General features: G+C 44.0%; 2 protein-coding genes across 3 annotated transcripts in view; one reads left to right on the top strand and one right to left on the bottom strand.

Annotated features, from left to right (window-relative positions):
- LOC119651300 (WD repeat-containing protein 44) overlaps window positions 1-5,602 on the bottom strand; it is a 40,096-nt gene extending 34,494 nt beyond the window's left edge. The window contains exons 1-2 of one of the 2 annotated variants that reach the window (XM_038054824.1): window positions 5,335-5,602; window positions 5,045-5,261 (exon numbers count right to left, since the gene is read on the bottom strand). In XM_038054824.1, coding sequence (XP_037910752.1) covers window positions 5,045-5,261; window positions 5,335-5,414 — 297 coding nt within the window. In that variant the 5' untranslated portion in view covers window positions 5,415-5,602. The remainder of the gene's footprint in view (window positions 1-5,044; window positions 5,262-5,334) is intronic. The other variant, XM_038054825.1, reaches the window with a different exon arrangement.
- A 348-nt stretch (window positions 5,603-5,950) lies between these two features.
- LOC119651301 (cleavage and polyadenylation specificity factor 73) lies at window positions 5,951-14,773 on the top strand. Its single transcript, XM_038054826.1, has 8 exons — window positions 5,951-6,095; window positions 12,313-12,376; window positions 12,435-12,532; window positions 12,585-13,308; window positions 13,369-13,674; window positions 13,738-13,999; window positions 14,106-14,551; window positions 14,610-14,773. Exons 1-8 carry the CDS (start codon window positions 6,028-6,030, stop codon window positions 14,697-14,699), a joined length of 2,058 nt encoding a protein of 685 aa, XP_037910754.1. The 5' UTR covers window positions 5,951-6,027; the 3' UTR covers window positions 14,700-14,773.
- The last annotated feature ends 3,888 nt before the right edge of the window (window positions 14,774-18,661 follow it).

Raw genomic sequence — 18,661 nt, 5'->3', positions numbered from 1 at the left:
TCATCTGGTATGCTCTAAGACAATACTTAATGCCAGAAGAGTTCGTGCGCTGGGTCCGAATGCTCTACCATGATCCGAAAAGTAAAGTTTGAATTGTAGCGAGTGTATCACAACCGCTTCGTGTCTCTGTTGGTATTCATCAAGGAAGTGCAGTCTCACCATTCCTCTTTATTCTTGTTATGAACACCCTCACACGGGACAGTCAACGTCCCGCGCCCTATACACTGCTTTATGCAGATGATGTTTTCCTAGCATTTAATAGCAAAAACGATCTCGAGCAACTTGTCCGCACATGTCAGGCACAATCACTGTCAGCGGCAGTGACCAGGCCAGAACTGAGCGATTTAAATATCTCGGGTCAATGATATCAGTCAATGGAGAATTGCGTTGTGAAATTGCTTGACGGATTAGCGCAACCTGGATAAAGTGGCGACCCACAACTGTGATCGTATCAATGAACGTCTCAAATCTAAAATTTACCGCAATGTTGTCCGTCCTGTCGCGCTCTATGGTTCGAGTGTTGGCCTACTATAAAAGACAATGAACCGCGTCTTGCGGTAATGAAGATGAAGATGTTGCATTGAACTATCATAGTACCGTGCCATGCTTTGATCACATCCGAAATGAGGATCGTGAAAAAATTGCGAGAAGCGTCTTCGACGGTATGGTCACGTAATTCGCGTAATGAGAATTTATTCGCCAAGATTGGTCTGAACGTCGAAGTCTAGTAAGCGACCAAAAGGCCGGCCGAAACAACGGTGGCTTGATACGCTAGGTAGGGATTTGAAAGCCTCGCGATTGTATCCAGATCAGGCTTTTGATAAAACAAACCGACCACGACGAGCCGATCTCGCTTGTGAAGGGGACAAAGGCTAAAGAAAAAGGTCCAATTAGGTACTAGCACCGAGGAAGGAGGCACGTGGTCTCCGAAAGAATTGTACGCGGGAGAAAAAACAAAAATATTTACAGGATAAGGAAAAACACCTAATTCTTTTCTCAACTTATGGTCTTCAATATTTCCTACCCAAGCTTTTAAATTCAATCGGTTTTGATAATATGCTTTACGATTTAATTCGGCGCTGCCATAATTAAAAATTCCTTTTTGGTCGATGGAGCGAAGTCTGTCGAAGCGCAAGGTGTGTTGGAAAGGAAGTTTACAAGTATTCTAAATAAGGGGAGAGAGCAGTTAGCCTAGATTGACTTGAATAGCAGTATTTCCAGAGTGAATCGAATGCCTTTTCAATGCCTAAGACGCAGGCTTCAGTACATTGCATGTTTACCAGATGATTGAAGATGTGGTCTTGCAGGTAAAGGATTGCCCATTCGGGGGACCTGAGGTTTTCGAAGCGAATTTATTAAGTGGGATGATAGAGGAATATTGCCTGTTGGGGTGAATTTTTAGGATCCGTTCAAAAATTTTCCCAATATTGGATAGAAGAGAGATAGGCCTCATATCTTTAAGATCGCGAGAGCAACCCTTCTTAGGAATAATTATTAGGAGAGCAGATTTCCAGGATACAGGGAAGTATCCGCTATTCAGGCATGGTAGGCGCACACTTCCGTAGGATGAAGTTGGTGATATTGCCAAGACCCGATGATTTTTTATTGTTGGACCGAATGATTGCAAGTTCAACTTCTTCTTGGGAGGTAAAGTAGGGGGCGAACGGGCCGATTCTGATTATGTCAGCCGGGCGGCTGGGGAGAAAGAGGCATAGGTAAGGTCCTTTCAAAGTCAGCCTTTTAGCGTTGACAGTAGTGGCGACTACCGAGTTCTAGGGGGCGATCTGGCTCTGAATAAGTGGCTGAAGTAGTCTTTGCAGACAGATATTTTTTCCACAGAGGAGTGGAACTATAGATTTCCAATTTTTATCGGGGAGTAGTTGACGTTAGGAGAAGATTTTTTCCTTTCAACCAGTCGATTAATTATTGAGAAAACTTGAAGGCCAGGTTTGAGAGACTTGAGAAGTCTTTGTAGGAGGCATTCAGTTCGGATAGCTCAGTGGTTAGAGCACTAGGCTGTCATACGGAAGGTCGCGGTTCAAATCTCACTGGTGGCAGTGGAATTTGCATCGTGATTTGACGTCGGACACCAGTCGACTCAGCTGTGAATGAGTACCTGAGTCAAATCAGGGTAATAATCTCGGGCGAGCGCAATGCTGACCACATTGCCTCCTACAGTGTACTGTAGTGTACCGTTACGGTCTTCAATGAAGTGCTCTAACACACTTCAAGGCCCTGATCCAATATGGATTGTTGCGCCAACGATTATTATTATTATTCAGTTCGGATCCAATAGCTCCATTAATTTTGCTGGACAGGGTTTTAATGATCTCGGAGAAGAAACGGTAGTCAGCATTGCAGCTGTTACGTTGTCGATGGAATAATCGTTTCTTTCGATGCATTAGTCTGTTTCTATCGCGCATTAAGAGAAGGGTTGAGAAGGAGAGGCATCCGTATTTGCAGTAGCCAGGTTCTTTGTCGGGAGCGGGAGAATATGCTGTAAATACATAGAGAGACTGAGGGCATGATGATCGGAGTGAGCTGCCAGTGAGGAGCAGCTAGTGCTGCAGTCTGAGGGATTCGACGAGATTATAAAGTCGTCTAGGAAGGAGGACCGTCGTGGAAAGGTTAGTAGTCCCGCATTAATTATATTCCCGCTAAAGAATGGGCCTGAATGGAACCAATCGAAGAGAACTTTGTCGTTTCCGTTGTTAACTGAGTCGCTCAAGTTACATGCCTGGCGTTAGATCACCGCCAACGAGGAAAGCTTCAAAACTGCCCGCGATTTCCTAGAGTTCGGACGGAATGGGAGTGAAGTGGCGACCTGTACCGTTTGGGAAGTAGAAAGAGTTGATTAGGACTCAAAGGATGCCGCCGCCCCTGATCGGTAGTCTGGCCACTGCTAACAGGCAGTTTGAAGCTAGTGAATCAGATGTGATGGTGTTAGCTCTGCCTCTGCTGTGCCTCTGCGCGCGTCATTGCGGAATGTGGTATATCCAGGAACGTTAAGTTTAACGTTTGAAACTCCCCAAATCTGGTTTCGTTTAGGAGAGCAAGATTGGGGTCAGCTTCCTCGAGAAACTTGTGAAGAGCGAAATGTTGGTCGTTTGAAATGAGCGAATTAGTTTTGACTCTGAGCACCTTCATTTTGATTGTCTATCAATTTGAAGAGGAATTGTAAATACGCTTCGGATCAGGGGGAGGCGAAGGTAGTTGTGATAGAAGTCAAAGGTTGTGGTCCAGAGGGAGGAGAATAACATGTTGAAAAGGGACCTGATCTCAATGAAGAGGCTCCTGAAAATGAAAGAGTATATGGGCAATGAAGAGCAGCGGATTTCAGGTCTTACTCGACTCCTGGGAACTGCGGTATAAGAAGAGGTCAGTGAGGAAGGGGCGAGAACGGAGCAAGGGGGAGTACAAAGCAGGGCGAGAAGGCGGGTTACTTTTAGCTCTCTCTGTTTGTGACCCAGTTGACCACAGTTCACGCATTTGAGGGGCGCCGCCCACTCCTTATCGGCGTTGTCTTGGACAGTGGCATGTGGGTCCGCGCATTTGGCACATCTGGAATTGTAGTCGCACTTTGTATAAACGTGACCATGTTGATTGTTGGCAGTTAAAGTACTGGGTGACATCCCCTTTCCTGGGTTTCACCCAGGTGATCCGCTTGTGTAGGAGGGTTTTTAGTTTAGAGACCATAGTGGCATCTTCTTCGGAATTGAGAGTAACGCGAAAGAGACTTAAGTTGATATCGGTGGCCCGTCACCACGGGATGGAGAGCCTTGCGAAGCGAATCGGCGGAACAGGTTTTAACTCCTTGTTTTCCGTTGCCATATCGTCAGAAGTGTATTCGTGAGAGGAAATTCCTCCGAGAATGAGGGTTCGCTTCCCCTCCTCCTTAAGGGTGAAAGAAAGACCTTCTAGTTTGGAAGCTATGAATAAATGGAAGGGTCTCTTGTGTATGTGAGGACAGTTGAGCTGGACTTTAAGCCTATCGGTACGCAGATTACATCTCGTATTTTACGGCGCTGACAGTCAAGCCGTATAGAAATATCGGCGGAAATATCCTTAACTATCGGAGCGCTGGCCGGATCGGCTGATTTTGAAGTCACTTCCGTGTCTGTGAGGAGATGGTAACGATTTTTGTTTGTCGGAACCTCGGTGTCCTTGATGCCAGAAGCCTTGTTTTTGCTTGTAGACAGACCTACCTCAAGCAAGTATGAATTCGCCGTGAAGTTCCCGAATATATTTCGCCGTTCTGAGCGTCCGGCTGGTTTCCACAAAGAAAGCCCTGGTCGTCGTCGATGATAATCGGTGGGCAATCTTCGTTGATCATGTCCTCGCCGTAACGACCTTGGCGACTAAAGGTGATGTTAGAAGTGATCTGTCCACGGACGGTGGTGGTGTAAGCTGGTTCCGTGTCCTTTACATGCAGGGATTTAGCATCGAGTAAGGGTGGGTTCTGCACCCGCGGCGAGAGGCCTGCTCCGAACTCACTTTGCTTTCAAGTAAAACACGTGGACTAAATGTCCGACTGTCGCTCCATTTCCTGGGTTCACAGGGTGTGGTGAATAATATCAAGAATCAAAACTGAGTTCACATTTATTAAAAAATCTACAAAACCGGTAACAAGCTATGGAAGTCGACAAACGATGATCCTTTTTCTATGGCAGACAGATTAGGACAACTAGGACTTCTAGTAAAGTAAAAAATGGCTAGTTATCGACACTACGTGAAATCCAGTCCAATTCAGAATAGAATCAACTCGCATAACTCCACATCGGGTGCAAATGGAAAGTAATAAAATAAATCTGAGCCTTTGCAGGAGGAAATCGAATTTTTTTCCCAATTAAACCAAAAACTGCAAGCCCTAAATCTTCACGGGAAACTGGAGGAAATCGCATGCACAACCGGTTCACAATCGACAAGAAAACATAAACAAACTAACTCCCAGAGCCTCCAAAAACTCTGTGCTACAAAACATACTTTCCGACAAAAATCTTTTCCCGAAAAACAGCATCTAAATCGCATTTGATCTTCCACTTACCGCTCCCACCAGTTTCGGTTCCTGGAAATGATGTTCGTCCTGTTTTTTCGATGATATTCTCGCAGATATGCTGGCACTAGGACTGATCGTAGACGGCGTAGTATTTCCGATGGGAGTGCCGTCGCCCCCATCATCCGTGCATGTCTTGAACGTTTGCTGGGCTATCGTGTCGGGAAATTGAAATTCACTCCCGTTTTTAGAGCGTGGCGATCCGTGTCTGTAATGAATGCAAATGAACCGACCGAATTAGTGCTGTACGGCAGCGAAACTCGCAGCAAACGAGCACTTACTTTGTCGTGCATTTTGGTGTTGTGTCTTCGGCATCGAAAAATTCCTCCGAACTCTCTGAATCACTTTCGATTTTTATCATTTTCCCTGCTTGAATTTAGATGCGACGAACAGTTTATGTTGGGGAGAAAATACTTGTTAATTCAATGGCATGCTAGCTGGACGAAGGGATTTGTCGGATTTTGCCTGTAACTTGAAGGAATGGATGAAAAAGTCCGAAGCACTTTCCCCTGCTCTACGTCAAAACAAATGTCACTTTCGTTTTTGACAGTTTTGTTTAGACAAATTTTAGTTGGGGAACAGATTTCTATCAGCTGAAGTGGGAGACATCTTTGAAATAATGTTACATAAAATCGCCGGCTCTTTGCTAAAGATTCAAAGACGTAAAATCGTACAAATTCCAGTTAGGTGAAACTTTACTCTAGGCAATATATGTAAAAATATACTTTAATAAGAAGAGAGTTCTCAACTAAAAAGCTTCGAGTCATAATTTTCACACGACTATCATCCAAGGCGATGAAGACCTGCGTTGCTTGAACTTTGCAACCACTAGCACGTCTTCTGAAGAAGAAGCTATTTGTTTTGATATTTTAGACCAGTTTGGTACGTGTCAATTTGACAACTGTTTTGATTTTGTCCGGTTTGGTTTCGCGCTAGTCTCGAGAATTTAAAGGTGGCATAGGAAGTTAGCTAGAATGTCGAAGCGCAAAGGTGACAATGTTATTCCGGCGGAGGAGAATGATTTGCTGCTCATTCGACCATTGTAAGTATTGAGCCGCATTTTCTTTGATAGGTTTGTAAGAGAGACCACAGAAAACACAGAATACTACGCGCGGACGAAGAGGTTCCAGCTCTGGAATCGCTTTCAGTATAGGCGTAATCCTTGTAACAATTAAGGTAGTTTCGTAAACTACATCTATGGTTACTTTGAAATATCAGCAAGAAAATGGCCAAACTGCTAAAACAATTGACTTCTTTCATTCTGACCCTTTCCGGTGGAATGATGGAAGCAACCGGAGCAAGAGGCAGAGCGGCATTGCGGATTTTGTTTATTTCTCTTCGAGGGATCTTTGCTAAATTGCACCGGACTATGTCTCTCTTCGTTTAAAAGTTTTTGTGTTTGGGTAGCGTTGGGGAATACGTTTACGCACAGGGTGTTGGGCTCTCCCAACGGTATGCCGTCGGACTACCAACCAAACACCTCCCTATCATAAGGGAACTAGCATGGGATCATTTGACACATTACTTTGGGATACCTCTCGCTCTCCCAGTTTATACTCAAAACATAGTAGAACAGCGAGCAAAGCAGTGATGGTAGCGACGAGCAAAGCAGAAGCACCAAATACCACTTACGGGGTGCTCACTGCTTCATTATGCGCGACCCCATATGTAATCCTTTTTCGACACTTTGCTCACCGCGGTCATCGCCACTTTGCTCGCTGTTTCACTATGTTTTGAGCTTAAGAGAGCCTTCAAGCCAGAAAATTCTTTTCGCCAACGAGGGAGGAGAAAGGAGTTGTTGGTTCATGCGACGCATTGCAATCCGGTCTCTCCCCGAGTCGAGTTCAACACGCCTTCATCTGGCAGCGCTCCGCGGGATCTCTGATACTTCGTTGTTGCTACGAAACTCACCCCCCGTCGTCTACCACTGTATTTCATTTAGAAATTGGGTATGGAAATAATCAATCTTACCAGTCCCGAACCTAAATTGTCGATGAAGCGCGCGGTCCATCAGCCTCTTGGCTCATTTTGCCAAGAGAGTTGCCACTCAGTGTCCGTTGTCTTCTTCACGGGCACTATATATTTGAAGTCATCCCTCTTGCAGCTGCAGATGGCTTTACGATCCTTAGCAAGAAGGGCAAGGGTGATCATCATCACAACCGGTTCTGAGAAAGTACAGGTAGGCAGGCAGACGCCACTCACGAAGCCTTCCGTCTCTACACTTTGGAAAGGCAAGGCACCTACGATATACCTACTTGTCAAAAACGATAGACAAAACCATAAGTCATATTTTTTGCAACTGGGGTGCTTGCCCAAGAATCTGGGTTCCGTGGACCACAACCGAGGAAGTATGTTGCTTTCCAACTGGTCCCGTCTGCCATTAAGTGGACGGCGTACTTAGGAATCCCTCGATTTTCAAACAACATTTTAGTTTAGCCTCGGCCGACTTAGGCCTGAATTTTACAAGGCGGTTTTGCATTTATTATAATTCATACACATGTCGTGTTTTTGAATTGATATAAGGGAGCAAATGCCAGCTTGTAAACATTTCGGTCACGCTGCTCCCAGGACAGAGGTGAGGCAGCGTTTGATGAATTGCCTCTGCCCTGGACGAAATCGCAAGTCATACTACTTGTCAGGTCCATCAATCCAGACTTCCGTGCTGTAGAGCAGAGCAGACTGCGATGCTCCGATAATAAGACGCTTCCTGGTAGATATAGGGCCTCCAATATTCGCCATTAGCAGAGTTAAGGCCGAGACTCCAGCTGCTGCTTTGAAGAAGCTCATCTTCAAGGCAAGCGTTAAACGACCAGTCATCCATCAGCTTACCCGTCGCATCAATTTACCCAATCTATTTTGCTCCTGTTCAGTAGTGCGTGCAGCAACGCGATCTCCAACCTCCTTTGGTTCCTTGATAACCTTTTAATATCCGTAAGAGATATCTCGGCACGTAGAATGCATTTTGCAACTTGCCTAGTGTAGAATTGAAGGTATTTCTATCATCAACGGTCGGCAGTTGTGTCTTAGCTTCATGAACCGTATGAAAGCATCCACTGTGGATCTCCCTGTTCTAAAATCGAACAGTCTTGGAGATGAGTCCCCGTCAGTACGTATCGCTTCACCAAGTTTATTCCTGATGAGCATTTCGAGCCTGGTCGTTTCATACATACAACATATACATAACATAGCGATTGGTGGTTACAAGAAGTATCTGTATCGATTCAGATTGAATGATTCTCCTTTTTGTCCTGAATGTAGTTGCACATCTGAGGATCCATAGCTTCTTGTGATTTCGCTCAGGAAGGCAAAGCTTGAAAGACTCTCAGCAGTCAAAGGAAATTAGTGTTCTCTATAATAAGGAGGACTTAGGCAGGAAGAGAGGAAGGGTTGGTCGCTCGAAGCGTAGTCCTTCTGGTGAAGTAATGCTTTCTGTTATTTCTGCGGAAAAAGAGAGGGAAAACCCCCACCATCCACTTGGTTTGAAGGTGGCTCTCATGGTTGCTCTGACGGTGCGTTAGTTAGATTATAAAGACTAAAAATAACTCTTGGTGCATCGATCATCGTCGCTGTATAGAAAGGTTGGGTGAACTTGGTGGACTAAGACGATTCTTGGTTCTCGATTCGCCTCGATTACAAAGCGCGTGGTATTGATGCGCCCGACAATTTTATTTTTTACTGTGGAGTTAAAGGAGGTTTGATCGGAGGCTCTGCTGTGAAGACGTGTGGCTATCTCAAGGTACGGGTGCCATTACCTTTGTTTTGAAGTTGTGTGATTGTTCATCAGTATGAACTATAAAGTCTAAAAGTGTTGCCAAAGTTTGACCAGGAAAATCGCTGGGTTCGCCGGCGGGGTCTGCCTAGTGAAAAACTCGGCGGGCGCTAGATGTGTCAAAGAGAAATTCCGACGGTAACATCTTCCAAAGCAAGACTGTAAGTAGTAACTTCACCGAAGAGATACGCAAGTCAGACATGAGTCCGGCCTTGGTTGTGTGTCGTATGTAATTTCGTCGCTCCTATTATAATAAGTTGTGGAAATCGTGACAGAAAATTTTGCCATGAGAAAAAGTAGTTGATGCTACTTTTGTTGTCAGAGGAAAGTCAACCGAGAAAAGATCTGATGGGATTTTTTTTTATTATATTAATGAGGACCCCTACTTTTTGGACTTAGACTCGACAGAATCTTTTCTGTTCCCAAAAATAAAATCGACACTCAAGGGGAAGCATCAGGGCTTTTCAGAGGCGGTTCATCAGACTGTAATCATGGAGCTAAACAGCACAAAAACTGGAAAATTCGTTGGTAGCAGCGTGCGGAAAGGCACCACCTTGAAAAATTCTAACCGTTTGTAATATTTTCATGAACACATTAAAAGAGTTCTACTACTTTCAGAACGGACCATGTAGTGATGATTCTCAAAGGTGTACGGAAGATAGAGATTCCTTTTTCTACTTTAGTTTATGCTACTATTTCAGTTGCCTGGTCCCTGACCAGAATAGCTTTAGGGTAACTAGCAAATCTACCGATAATCGTGACACAATACCCGGGGCTAACCAAATTGCGTTACATTACATAGCATCACGATCTTAAGAAAGACTTCAAAGAAATCTACTTGAGTGATTTCATGATGCCACAACATACGAGTATGATATTTTTAGGTGGCAACTCTTGAATCAGTGATGCTTTTTTTAGAACTTAAGTGTCAGCACCTGATGAGTATCTTTTATACCATTATTTATTTATTTAATGACGACAATACACAGAAAACAAATTCCTTATTACATATTATCCTCAAAGGGAGGAGCAAGTAAATGGCTTATTTTACGCTTAAAACTAGAGAAGGGGACAGATTCAAAGGACTCAAGCTGTAGGGCGTTGTAGGACCGGCACAGCCTTGGACATCGAAGGAAGGAGAGAAGGAACGAGACGAGTGACCATGAAATGAAACTTTGCAGGAATGGTATAAGAGGAGGGAAGCCAAGAAATGACTTAGGGAGGGAAGTCGAGTAATGAGAGTTTAGAGAAGAGAATCTTCTGGTCAACGGTATCAAAGGCTTTCTAGAAATCAGTGTAAATAACATGTACCTCCTGTCGTGAATTAAAGCATTTTGCCACAATGTTGGTAAAGACCATTATGTTTCGAGAAAGAAAACACTGAAGAGAAGTAGGTGCAGGAAAGGTCGCATGATTGTTGTGAGGAGTTGGCAGTGGAGTGAGCAAAACTGATAGAAGAAGGGAAAGATTGACTGGGATTACGAAAATTGCGAGTGTAAGACCAAAAGGGGTTTAAGTTACCGCGGGCAAGGGTGGCTTCGACGCACGATAAGTAACTTTTATGCGCTTTTTTAACCACTGACTTCACAGTAGAGCGCATGGCAAGGTTGGCGTCATTCATAGAAGTCCGACCCTTCTTCCGCAGTGCATATTTCAGGCGAATGTTATTAAGAATCTCCGTTGTGAACCAAGTTGGGTACGACCGTATAGGCAAGCAAGGGAAGAAGGGATATAACAGGAGAGGAGATCGGACAGGCTATAAAGATGTTTAGAGCTTGATCACACGTTGAGTTGTTTACTATATGTGTCCAGTTGCAAGACGCTAAAGCTGAGTTCAGGCCGTCAAAGTTGGCTTTACGGCAGCTAAGATCCCCTTTCCTTTTGTTAATCAACGCATGCCTCGCTACCTTCCAGCAGAAAGGGAAAGTAGCCTCGTCAGGCAAACGTAGAATACGCTGGGCAATAGATCTGGTCTATGAATGAAACACTAGTTTATATATTTCTACCAAGATACTATCAGGACCTGGCGGCTTCTTATTTTTCATAGTGAGAAATACCTTTTCGAACTCATTCATGGTGGGAACCGCTGTTGCTATCAACCCGTGCGGAATATCTTAGGAAGAACGCCCCTACAATGCGGTTCATTTGGTCTGTACTAAGTATGGAGGGCTTCCGCAAAGCCTCGATTTTCCGAGTTTATGAGCGAGGTCTCACGTATCCCCATTTACCTCGTAGATTAGGTAATGCCAGCTTTGCTTTTGTTTATCAGAATGCGGAGTCTTCTTTTAGTAGATCTGTGCTCTGACATTATGGTGCATGTGTTCTTCCAGGCGTGTAAACGTTGTGCAAACGGGAGATCCTATGACGCTCTTTTCTTAGGTCGGCAATTTCTACCGTCCACTAGGACATAGAAGATTTGTCACGGCTGCGACCCCTCTGGGGCATGGAAGCTTCATAGGCTCTCGTTATAAGATTTATCACTAAATTTACGACAGTGTCAGCTGCAGCGCCAACACCCCTCTAATTTGAAATAATAAAAACTTTTGCCAACAAGTTCTTGCTAGCACTGATGAAGGGAACAAGTGGTTCCCGAAATATCGGTATTTGCAAGAATAAATATTCACACCAACGAAAAAGAAACAACAAGTTTTTATTATTTCAAATAATTAATCGTTGGAAACACGGCATAATTTCACTCAGACCCCTCTAATTGCTTTTCAGCGAGACTTTGGCGATGTCTTACCTAGCATTAACGTTACTTCTACCAGGATTCGTTTTTCCATGCCCAAAACGGCGTAAAAAAAAAAATAAACGCTAAAAACGTCATCCCTAATGTCCAATCCAGACAAAAGCATCTCCTCGAGCTTAGGCAAAAACCCGAGGTCAGGTGCCATCCTGAATTCAGATGACAGCGGTACCAGATAAGTCAAGATGCCATAAAGCTCGCTCCTTGTTCTGACTCGCTGATTAGCACTTGATCAGCTTTTATCTCCGCAGCAAACCGCGCTAGCAGCGGTTGCACTGCGATGTCTGTTGGATTTCTTTTTGTTTCCAAAGATTAAAAGAACTTTGGAAGAAACTCGGCATGGAACAATGGTGACAGTAAAAGTAGTTACGTCGACTACACTGAAGGAGATCCAATTGTCGATTTTCAGAGCACCTTTAATAATTGGAAGAAGCGTTGGTAATGGTGCATCGAACCAGAGGAACAATACTTTGAAAAGTCCTGAACAAATTGTAAACGTATATTGAATAAAGGATTTTTAAAAAAAAATGATTTCAGTAACTTTTAGGACAGATTCAGGTAGTGCAGGTGTTATCACTTGCATGACATATCCTCGACAGTCAAGAATATACTGTCCTGCGGACATCGCTTTAATAGCTCCTGGAAATAACATATAACATATGCCATTTTTTTCTCATACCAATATTCCTTTATGCAAAACGATGGTTTTTTAGTTTCACTTTCAATAAAATATTTTATTAACAGAGGTGCAGGACAAGAGGTTGGCCGATCTTGCATAATGCTCGAATTCAAGGGAAAGAAAATAATGGTGAGTGATGAAATTGAAACAAAGGCGAACATTTTAATTTCTTCGTGCATGCTTCCAGTTGGATTGTGGTATTCACCCGGGACTTACAGGAATGGATGCATTACCTTTCGTTGATTTAATTGAAGCTGATGAAGTAGATCTTCTCTTTATTTCGCAGTGAGTTTTAGATTATTCCTTCTAAACCGGTAAATAACCATCCCTTTTCAAGTTTTCACTTGGACCATTGTGGTGCGCTTCCATGGTTTCTCCAGAAAACCAGTTTTCGAGGTCGTTGTTTTATGACACACGCTACAAAAGCCATTTATCGTTGGATGTTATCAGATTATATCAAAGTTAGTAATATCGCAGCCGAACAAATGCTTTACACCGAAGCGGATTTAGAAGCGAGCATGGAGAAAATTGAAACAATAAACTTTCATGAAGAACGTGACGTGATGGGAGTGAGATTTTGGGCTTACAATGCAGGACATGTTCTGGGGGCGGCAATGTTTATGATTGAAATAGCTGGAGTTAAGATTCTTTACACTGGCGACTTTTCACGACAGGAAGACAGACATTTAATGGCAGCTGAAATCCCTTCAATGCGGCCTGATGTGCTTATCACAGAATCTACTTATGGAACACATATTCATGAGAAACGTGAAGATCGAGAGAATCGTTTCACGTCATTAGTTCAAAAAATTGTACAACAAGGAGGACGTTGCTTGATTCCTGTATTTGCTTTAGGTCGGGCGCAGGAATTGTTGTTGATATTAGATGAATTCTGGAGTCAGAATCCCGAATTGCATGATATTCCCATTTATTATGCCTCGTCTTTGGCAAAAAAGTGCATGGCTGTCTATCAGACTTATATCAATGCAATGAATGATAAAATTCGACGCCAGATCGCCGTTAATAATCCATTCGTGTTTCGACACATCTCAAATTTGAAGGTACTTTTTTAAAATTCCCGCGAATAACTAAGGCTACACTTCTGCCCTGAAATATTATAGGGAATGGATCACTTCGAAGACATTGGACCATGTGTAGTGATGGCCTCTCCGGGTATGATGCAAAGCGGTCTTTCACGAGAACTTTTTGAAATGTGGTGTACCGATTCGAAAAATGGAGTTATCATAGCTGGTTATTGCGTTGAAGGAACTTTAGCGAAAACCATCTTATCTGAACCGGAAGAAATTACAACAATGTCCGGGCAGAAACTACCTCTTAACATGTCGGTAGACTATATATCGTTTTCAGCCCACACAGATTACCAACAGACCAGTGAATTCATCAGACTTTTGAAGCCATCTCATGTTGTAAGAAGATAGTTATGAATATTTTATATTCACATTAGGGAATATAATTGTTTTCCTCTTTAGATTCTAGTGCACGGAGAACAAAATGAAATGAGTAGGTTAAAGTCAGCCTTGCAACGGGAATATGAAACCGATCCTAACTCGAATATTGTATTTTATAATCCGAGAAATACTCAAACAGTGGAACTGACCTTCAGGGGGGAGAAGACTGCAAAGGTGATGGGCACACTTGCTGCTACAAGACCAGACCCAGATAAACGGCTCTCAGGGGTGTTAGTGAAACGGGATTTCAAATACCACCTGCTGGCGGCTTCAGATTTATCTAGTAAGTGATGGTTGCTCATGAGCAGTCAAATTTCGCTTGTTTGTCGCCAAATTGCAAATGAAATGATGTTTAATTCGTCCTTTCAAAACTACCTTTATAATTCTAGAATACACGGACATGAGTATGTCCGTCGTATCACAACGGCAGAGTGTCGCCTGGTCCGGCTCCATGAGTACACTTAAACTTCTACTGGATCGTGTTGCTGGACCCGGAACGGTCGAGATTATAGAACTCGATAAGAAGTTCAAAGTCTTCGATTGCGTCGAGGTTTCCGTGGAAGGCAAAATCATTATAATGGAATGGCAAGCGACACCTGTTAACGACATGTTTGCCGATACAGTTCTTACATGTATCATGCAAACAGAAATGGGTGGAACGAATATCAAAGGCACAGCGTCAGGTGCTAAGCCGGATAAGACACACTTCAAAGAATGCCTTATCGAAACATTCCAGGACACGTTTGGTGAAAGTTCTGTGCCAAAGATTTTCAAAGGTGATATCTTAACGGTGACTGTGGCCGGAAAACAAGCAGAAATTAATCTGAATACTTTGGTAAGACTAGAGATAAGTAAGAATATTCGTGTTAATCTACTGTTTACATATATTTCAGGCGGTTGTATGCGAAGAAGACGATATTCTCCGACAAATGGTGAATACTACGGTGCAGAAACTTTATCAATCTCTTGTTCAAGTCAATTAACTACTGAATTTCTGAGAATTCAGACGAATGTATTGATTTTATATGGATGTAGAATAAACTTGTAAGTTACTGTTAATAAAGGAGGGTTTCAGTTTTTTTGTTTGTGGATATGCATTTTACAGGTTCAGGCAGAGCTAAGCCGTATCCCTAGGTCCTCCAGGTGATAGTTTAACCTGCAGTGAAAAGTAAGTACTCCTACTATCACCCAGAAGCTCTTCTTTGCGAGATTTAAACAATCTTTGGAGCGCTTGGGTTCGTATCTCCTCATGAGCACCCTGGACAGTTCTATTCTTGGTAAGTTCGCTATGTACTCTCATCCGTCCCTCTTTGCTTTTCACCGTAGCTATGGAAATATTTCTAAATTTACAGAATGGTACTGGCCCGTGTAGTAGCGTCCATGTTACTTTCCTCTCCAATCCCCCCTCTCCGCAGCTTCGGCAATGTAAGTTACAGGGTATGCCGAGTCCGGCGGCATGGTCCCCTATAGGCCTCATGCAGACCGTCGTAATCTTGTATGCATTTGCACGCGTCTGGCATAATAACTCACGTGATCAGGTCCTTATATAGGCGGTCCAAGTCGTCCTTGAGTAAACAGTGCGAGTAGATTCCGCTACTGGTATTCGCTATCGGGACGCGGACTGTGCCAGTCGAGGGCCAAAAGCAGAGTCCTGCTTGGCCAGTCCATCAGCCTGCTCATTGCCCTCTATATTCTTATAATCGGGAAATTAAAACAGGGTGGCTTCGAGCGTACCGCCCAGACTTTTGAGCGCATTTCTGCATTGCTGCTGGCGCCAGTGAATACAAATAATTAATGGCCGTTTGGTTGTCGGTCAGAATGGCTATGTTACGTTTGGGTTCGATTCTTGTCCCAGCAATCGACAGGCTTCCTATATTACCTGTACTTCCGCTTGGAATACACTGACGAATCCTGGGAGACCGTACGACTCGGCTACGGTGTGGATATTCAAGGAGATCCCCGCACCGACTCTACAAACTGCCTTTGATCCGTCGGTGAAGAACACTGTCATAACCTTGTAACACTTCACCGGTCCACCGATCTGCCCTGGTTGGAAAGCCCACAGAAAAGTTTCATAAAGCTGGACTTCCGTGTGGTGTAATCCGTTCTGAATGGCCAGAGTTCCCAATGTGCTTCATCTAGGAGATTACTATGCCCTTAGGGCTTCGCTGTCCAACATCCGCACTCACGAAGTTTGACAGGATTGCACCCTACAGCATATTTAGTGGATCCCTGGACATCCCTGGAGAAGGTGTAAGAGTATATTGGGGGCATCTGCCACTAGCATTTGAATCCTATTTAGCTTGGTTCTATTGTCTTTCTTACTCAACACCTGTCACCACGCAATAGAACCGTACGTTAAGATGGGGACAAACCGCGCTCTGTAAATCCAAAGAATCATTCTCGGCGGGAGGTCTGATTTTACAGGAGGTGTAATTCAGGTATCCTTGTCCTGATGGTGAGTAGCATCAGCTCGTTTTTGGGAGGATTTATCTCGAGTCTACATCTTGCAGCCCAAAGGCGCATCTTTCCCAACGCTCCCTTTATGATTTCACTCGTAACTCATAACAACATCCCTGCCATCAAATCAATACGCCACCCCGCTCCTATTCCGTATGGGTAGAATTTCGTTCATCACTTTTAATCGCAGCAAAGGACAAATGGTCCCACCGTGCGGCGTACCTCTGCTCATTGCTCTGGACCAGTGACTACCTCCCAGATCAGACTGGATTATCCCAATTCTTAGCAGGGATATTATCCAATGCGTAAAATACCCCTCCAATCATATTCTGGTTAGGACTTCCTTGGCTTTGTTGGTACTAACGAATAATGTCGAATGATCACTCTATATGCTAAAAAGCAGAATATGTGGAGTATGTTGCTTGTACTGTAGCAACAACCCAACCGTGCTAAGTACCTCGTGAGGAATGGTTTTTGTGGATTTGCCTCTCAGATAGGCATGCTGAGACTTGGAGGTAGCCGTTCTCTATGTAATGGCTCTCAAATGAATGTTCAGGACGCGCTCCAAGGCCTTCAACACGATAGAGGTGAAGCTGTTTGGCCCAAACTCCTATGGGATTCATCGCCGTGCCGGCTCGGTATAAAAACCATGCGTGCTCGTTTCCAAGAGTATGCTACGTATCCCAAAGAAATATAGTTCTGGTGAATCGCGACAAGCCACGACACGTCCCTTCCCTGCTGTTTCTGTATCACGATTGGTATTATCTCTTGGGGCTGAGAGGTGAGTAGTATTGGTGTGTCAATGTCGCCGAGATGGTTTTCTTATGTATGCTTCTTAATCTAATTTCATCAGGAAACGGTTGAATCTAAAACATTGATCTTTGATGCTTCTACTTATTTTCTTCTCAGTTCCTGGGCGAGCAAACATGGATCTATTGTCGAGAATGTTACCTGTGTTTGCTTCCTATAGAAGAATTTTGAAGTATCATTTGCTCAGTAATTCCATTAAGATCCATTACCATTAATCCGAGATGAATCTTTAAGGAAGCTCTGCCTTTGGTTCCCCCTGGGATGTGTGAAGCCATAAACAGCTACAATCTGTTGTTATGATAAATTCTGCCACGTGCTCGCAGCAACTTGCAGTGAGGAAAATATTGTCAGCCAGGAAGGTTCGAATTGGAAGTGTTGTATGCCGCCTGCGAGGGCAGGTTTCATTAAAGAGGTCCTTAAAGTATCCGGATAGCTCAGTGGTTAGAGCACTAGGCTATCATACGGAAGGTCGCGGTTCAAATCTCACTGGTGGCAGTGGAATTTGCATCGTGATTTGACGTCGGATACCAGTCGACTCAGCTGTGAATGAGTACCTGAGTCAAATCAGGGTAATAATCTCGGGCGAGCGCAATGCTGACCACATTGCCTCCTACAGTATACTGTAGTGTACCGTTACGGTCTTGAATGAAGTGCTCTAACACACTTCAAGGCCCTGATCCAATATGGATTGTTGCGCCAACGATTATTATTAAAGTGCCCCATGTTTCGATGCAGAAGGTGTTGGGAGAAAGGACATATTGCCAAGGGGGCCAATCGGGACCCCAAATGCCTATTAGCCGAAGGAAAGGAAGGAAAGGATAACCGTCATATTGCCTGACGAGTTTTGTTCAAATAAACTTCAATCATTGCAGGATCGCTCAGGACTTACTTGAGCAAACCACTTATGAATTTCAGATAGAAATTTCCATCCTAAATCAACCCTACAGAAGCCGTAACGATGGTGTATGAGTTTTAGACTCGACTGATGGAACGGCGATATGGTCGTGTGGTCGTCAAGCTATACAATGCTCCATGAGGCAGTCTGCCAGTGATTTCGTGTAGGCGAAAATAAGCGGTGTATACGTGTACATTTGCAACGCTCCACCCAGTCTCACATTGTCTGAATTTGAAGACATGTTAGACAACCTTGATCTCAATGCAAGGGGACGAAGTCCAAAGGTGATTGCTGGTGACTTCAACACTTGGACCTTCGAGTGGGGGAGCAGGTAGAGTAACGCAAGGAACCGAAGTCTATTAGAGGCTTTTTCATAGTTAGATTTAGCTTTGGCCAATGAAGGTGATGCAAGCACTTTTCGCAAAGGAGAGTCTTCCTCAATCGTAGACCCGACCTTTGCCAGCCCTGCACTGGTACGTGATATGTCCTGGCAGGTTAGCAATGACTACACCAACAGCGATCACCAAGCAATCATTTTTGAATTGGGGGCTACAGGCCAGAGAAACAGGATACTTAAAGCTGAGAAGGGCAAAAGCATTGTACGAGGGAAGCTTTTTGGATGTGTGGCTAGGCCAGCCTGCTAAGGTAGGCGGTTTCACGGAGACCTCTCCAGGTCACAAAATGCATCGTCTTACTCTCTTGTTGAAAATCATCCAGGGGTTATTTCAAAGATCCCTGAATGTCACGGCAATCCCCGCAGTAACCACGTTAGAGATCTGT

Source organism: Hermetia illucens, chromosome 3, assembly GCF_905115235.1.
Source record: "Hermetia illucens chromosome 3, iHerIll2.2.curated.20191125, whole genome shotgun sequence".
Taxonomy (NCBI): Eukaryota; Metazoa; Arthropoda; class Insecta; order Diptera; family Stratiomyidae; genus Hermetia; species Hermetia illucens.
This window is presented reverse-complemented; position numbering and strand designations above follow the sequence as displayed.

Coding starts and splice junctions, on each gene's coding strand:
- LOC119651301 (XM_038054826.1), top strand. CDS start 6,028: ATGTCGAAGCGCAAAGGTGACAATGTTATTCCGGCGGAGGAGAATGAT. Junction 6,096..12,312: donor TTGCTGCTCATTCGACCATT/GTAAGTATTGAG, acceptor TTTTATTAACAG/AGGTGCAGGACAAGAGGTTG. Junction 12,377..12,434: donor TCAAGGGAAAGAAAATAATG/GTGAGTGATGAA, acceptor GCATGCTTCCAG/TTGGATTGTGGTATTCACCC.